The sequence below is a fragment of the Octopus sinensis genome, linkage group LG18, assembly GCF_006345805.1.
Source record: "Octopus sinensis linkage group LG18, ASM634580v1, whole genome shotgun sequence".
NCBI lineage: Eukaryota > Metazoa > Mollusca > Cephalopoda > Octopoda > Octopodidae > Octopus > Octopus sinensis.
This window is the reverse complement of record NC_043014.1, coordinates 42,195,767-42,201,694: the sequence shown is the minus strand read 5'-3', so window position 1 is coordinate 42,201,694 and position 5,928 is coordinate 42,195,767. Positions and strand designations below refer to the sequence as shown.

At 42.9% G+C, this 5,928-nt stretch overlaps 1 protein-coding gene across 1 annotated transcript in view; it reads right to left on the bottom strand.

Annotated features, from left to right (window-relative positions):
- The window catches only part of LOC115221258, a 19,461-nt gene extending 15,738 nt beyond the window's left edge, over positions 1-3,723 (bottom strand). The window contains exons 1-2 of the mRNA XM_029791407.2: positions 3,405-3,723; positions 640-804 (exon numbers count right to left, since the gene is read on the bottom strand). Of these exons, the coding sequence (XP_029647267.1) occupies positions 640-804; positions 3,405-3,723 (484 nt within the window). The remainder of the gene's footprint in view (positions 1-639; positions 805-3,404) is intronic.
- Positions 3,724-5,928: the final 2,205 nt, after the last annotated feature.

Sequence of the window (5,928 nt, the reverse complement as noted above, 5' to 3'; positions counted from 1 at the left end):
CTAACTCCCCACATTTTGCGGTGCAGTTTAACCAAATTCGGGTATCTTATAGTCGTGATCATTCATGCGTCGAAGCCCGTCTGACTATTAGCGCGCGTCAACGATGAGTCTAACGATTTTAAAAATTTTAATAACATAATTTTTTATTCCATTTTAATGCATAAAATGCATCGTATGTCGATGGCGGCGGAGTTGGCGTCCACACGCTCACCAGCTGCACCTGTTACTTCTCCCCCTTCCCTCCCTCGTGAAGCTGTGGGGAAGGAGTGTAAAGAAATCAACGTCGTAATGCGTTGTGAAGGAAACCAGCGTTCTTTTAGAACAACGACTTCATGGCTTGAAGACACCAAAACAAAAATGGCTAAGAAAGCCCGAATTTATAAGGGAAGTAACTCTCTAAAAATGCTTATATAGTTATTTCCCTTACAAACCCGAGCAACGCCGGGCGATACTGCTAGTATATATATATATATATATAAATGCATATTTTTTTATTCATTTCAGCCCTGTAGGTACAGTCATGCTGGAACAACACTGTGGGATGTGTGTGTGTGTGTATATATACACACACACACACACATACGAACACACATCCATACTTATGTACTAAGCCAAAGTGAGCTGTTCTAATTAACTTACCAAGTTCTTCAGCTCTGTCTGGATGTTTGGTGGAAAACACTGTTGCGTCGATGCACAGAAAGTCAAACTTTGCATACACCAGGCATTTGGGTTTCATCCAGCGTCCATATGCAACAGGGTATTCAGCTTCCTTGTTGATTTGCTTCTTCTTTTTAAGTTGAGATACTGTAAAAGATGGACCAAAAGCAAAATTATACACACAAATTATATATGAGCAAAATTATATATACAAACAAAAAGTTTGTATGTAGGCGTAGGAGTGGCTGTGTGGTAAGTAGCTTGCTTACGAACTACATGGTTCTGGGTTCAGTCCCACTGCGTGGCACCTTAGGCAAGTGTATTCTACTATAACCTCGGGACGACCAAAGCCTTGCAAGTGGATTTGGTAGTCAGAAACTGAAAGAAGCGCATCATATATATATATATATATACATACGATGGGCTTCTTTCATGGCGGGACAAACACAGACACACAACATATACACACACATACTATAAATATATATATATATATCATCATCATCATAGATATATATATATATATAGATATATATATATATATATATATATATATATTTATCCAAAATCAAAACCAAATCAAACCAAAATCAAAATAGAATGAACATTCAATGGAATTTGTATTCTTTTGCGTGCCGTGTGCCAAGAAAACAATCCGAAAGTGGCCATTCGCCAGCTTCGTCTGGCACCTGTGTCGGTGGCACATAAAAAACACCATCCGAGCGTGGCTGTTCGCCAGCCTCGTCTGGCACCTGTGTCGGGCACTAAAATCACCCACTACACTCTCAAGTGGTTGGCGTTAGAAGGGCATCCAGCTGTAGAAACACTGCCAGATCTGACGGCCTGGTGCAGCCTTCGGGCTCCCCAGACCCCAGTTGAACCGTCCAACCCATGCTAGCATGGAAAGCGGACGTTAAATGATGATGATGATGTATGTGTGTGTGTCTGTGTTTGTCCCCCCAACATTGCTTGACGACCGATGCTAGTGTGTTTATGTCCCTGTAACTTAGCAGTTCGGCAAAAGAGGCCGATGAAATAAGTACTAGGCTTACAAAGAATAAGTCCCGGGGTTGATTTGCTAGACTAAAGGCAGTGCTCCAGCTTGGCCACAATGAAATGACTGAAACAAGTAAAAGAGTGTGTGTGTAAGTTTGGTTGTATATGTATATATAAGATCCTGGCTTTGGGTAAAAGAGGATCATTTAATTATGATTTTATTCAACCTATCCCCTTCTCAGATTCACACACTTATTGCAATGGTCCTTCAGCTTTTTCTAAACCCTGTAAAAGAACTCAAAAGGTTGGGCCTCCAGCCAGGCCTTTCACGATACTCTTAAAACCAGGAACTTTTCAGTACTCCCCCTTGTATACACACACACACACACATACACACATACACACACAAACACACACACACACACTCACACACACACACACACTCACACACACAAACACACACTCACACACACACACTCACACACACACACTCACACACACACAAACACACACACACACTCTTTTACTTGTTTCAGTCATTTGATTGTAGCCATGCTGGAGCACTGCCTTTAGTCGAGCGAATCGACCCCTGGACCCGGAACCATGTGGTTGATAAGCAAGCTACTTACCACACAGCCACTCCTGCGCCTATGGTCAGCCCGAGGCTATAGCACAAGACACTTGCCCAAGATGCCACACAGTGGGACTGAACCTGAAACCATGTGGTTGGTAAGCAAGCTACTTACCACACAGCCACTCCTGCGCCTATGGTTGGCCCAAGGCTATAGCACAAGACACTTGCCCAAGGTGCCACGCAGTGGGACTGAACCCGGAACCATGTGGTTGGTAAGCAAGCTACTTACCACACAGCCACTCCTGCGCCTATGGTTGGCCCAAGGCTATAGCAGAAGACACTTGCCCAAGGTGTCACGCAGTGGGACTGAACCCGGAACCATGTGGTTGGTAAGCAAGCTACTTACCACACAGCCACTCCTGCGCCTATGGTCGGCCCGAGGCTACAGCAGAAGACACTTGCCCAAGGTGCCACGCAGTGGGACTGAACCCGGAACCATGTGGTTGGTAAGGAAGCTACTTACCACACAGCCACTCTTGCACCTATATGTACATATGTACATATTTTCTAAAATGTGAGTAGCCTTGCAGCCCCCACTATATAGCAAGAAATCTGTTCTGCCCTGGACTTGTCTCTCATACTTTAATCCCACTCCTCATCTCTTAGCATAAAGTCACTTCTCTCAGGGTCTGTACCCTTGTAAGCTTCATGGCAACCACACAAGTGCCTGTGGCACTCAGTACATGCACCCAGTGTATGCTGTAAAGTGGTAACTGACACACAAGCATTGAATGGTATCCTTACATGATAAGAATATATAAGAAAGAAAGGAAGTTTCTTCTCCAGAATTTGTCACAAACATACAGCTGAATACTATCTGACATTCTCATGGAACGGTTGCATATGCATTGTCATACCTATTACTGCGTAGCCCCTTGGATATTAATCCTTCCTGAAGTGGCTTCTGGTCCCTTGGTGCAAAACTGTCTGTTTTAAAAGCATTCGTGTTTCGACAGAAACCCCTCACGACGACTGTTTTAAGTACCAGAACTTGAATGTAAAAGTCATCAGCAGCATAACTGTAGGGGTAAGGTGAGAACCAGTGGGGGTTGGGAACGATGGGGGTGGGGGAACAATAGGGGCGATAGAGTGAGGGCAAGGTTATGGGGCATGATGCCCTGGGTGACATTTTTAGGATGGTAGCACATTTGGATCTGTTGTTTAAGTCTGTAAAGGTTTTGGGGCCCAGGTGGAGGACAGTCTGTAAATTTAAGGGCCAGAACTTGAATGTAAAAGTCATCAGTAGCATAACTGTAGGGGTAAGGTGAGAGCCAGTGGGGGTGGGGGAACAATGGGGGCAATGTGGTGAAGACAAGGTTATGGGGCATGATGCCCTGGGTGACACTTTTAGGATGGTAGCACATTTGGATCTGTTGTTTAAGTCTGTAAAGGTTTTGGGGCCCAGGTGGAGGACAGTCTGTAAATTTAAGGGCCATCTCAGGCTGAACATGCTCTAGCTAAACTGCTATAAGTTATATAACACAGTTTAGACTTAACATAATGTACGTGCATTTAGGTGCTACGTCTTTTCATCTGACGTCACTTCGTCAAACATCTTTCCGTCCATCATCTTTTGGTCCAACGTCTTTTTGTTTGATTATTTTGTCCAACGACAAATCCTATCTATTAGATCCTCGACGACTATTTGATTTTGATGTTCACCTTGTTTTCTAAAGAGTTTATTTAGAATTGGACAAAATGTCATTGGACAAAAAAATTCATCAGACAAAAAGACATCAGACCAAAAATATTGGACAAAGTGACATTGGACAAAGTGACATCGGACAAAAAGTCAGGTCATGGTGCATTTGCACGTCTGTAGATATTTGCATGTATATATATATATATATATATCTATATGCATACGCCATGATAGACCGGTAGCCACTATACATTTTTTTTCTCTCCTTGTTTTTTCTGTGTCCCTTTCTGTGGAAGAGCGTAAGCTCGAAACGTAAAAGACTTTTTCTATTCCCAAGCATTAAACATCTGTTTGTTTTCTACACCACCTGTCTTCACATTTTGTTTTTTTTCGTGAATTCTCCCCCTATATATATAGATATATATATATATATATATTATATAATATATATAGTTATATATATATATATTATATATATATATATATATACAAATACCTATACATATATATACATTAATGTGTATGTTATACCTATGTATATATGTATGTATATATATTGGTTTCAAATTATGACACAAGGCCAGCAATTTCAAGGGTGGGGTTAAGTCGGTTACATCAACCCCAGTGCATAACTGGTACTTATTTCATCGACCCTGAAAGGATAAAAGGCAAAGTCGAACCTCAGTAGAATTTGAACTCAACATTAAAGGCCAACAAAATGCCACGAAGCATTTTGGCCGGCATGCTAACGCTTCTGCCAGCTCACTGCCTTTATATGTATGTATGTATATATGTATGTATATATTTCTAACTGATTGAGCAACTGGTTGTCTCGCATGTGTGTGTGTGTGTGTGTGTGTGTGTGTGTGTGTGTGTGTGTGTGTGTGTGCGTGTGTGCGTGTGTGTGTGTGTGTGTGTGTGCGTGTGTGTGTGTGTGTGTGTGCGCGCGTGTGTGTGTGTGTGTTGTGTGTTGGTTTGTGGTGTGTGGTGTGTGTGTGTGTGCGTGTGTGGTGTGTGTTGTGTGTGTGTATGTGTGTGTGTGTGTGCTGTGTGTGTGTGTGTGTTGTGTGTGTGTGGTGTGTGTGTGTGTGTGTGTGTGTGGTGTGGTGTGTGTGTGTGTGTGTGTGTGTGTGGTGTGTGCGTGCGCGCACGCGTGTGTGTGTGTATGCCCATGCACGTGCATGTGTGATTTGCTTTTGACCTTTACTGCCTCTTCCAGTTTACAAGGCACACCCCAACCAAGTTATTAACTTTTCCCTATATTGTCATAATTAAATTGTGAAGTAACAGACATTGATAAAATACCAGACTGTCTCTACCAATATTAAGTGCCCTTTCTCCTAATTCTCCCTTCAAATCCCGCTGGGGTTGACTTTTGTCATTTGTCCCTGCAAGGTCGATAAGATAGGTACCAGCACCAGGGGTCAATCTGGTCAACTCTACCTCTCACCCCCTCCTCACCTTTTGCACTACTTACCTTCAAATTAATAAACCATCAATCAATGAAAGAAACTGTTATTAACATTATTATTGTCAGTTGAAATGTCATAATGGTTATTACAGTTTGGGTTGCCATGAAATGTTTTCCAGCATTTGATAAATTTGATAAGATTTAATCTGCAATCAAATTGAACTTTCACTGTTCCCCAAGGAACCTCTACATGGTTGTTCGACCTGGTAGAAACAATGCCAGTGAAATCTTCCTCGAATCCTACCAAAGCATTACACATAAGAGGTATAAGGTGGCGAACTGGTAGAATTGTTAACACGTTGCCAGAGCCGCCTCGACTGGCTTCTGTGCCAGTGACACATAAAAAGCACCAACCGAATGCGGCCGATGCCAGCGCCGCCTTGACTGGCTTCCATGCCGATGGCATGTTAAAAGCACCAACTGATCGTGGCCGATGCCAGACTCCCCTGGCACCTGTGCCGATGGCATGTAAAAAGCACCCACAACACTCGCGGAGTGGTTGGCGTTAGGAAGGGCATCCAGCTCTAG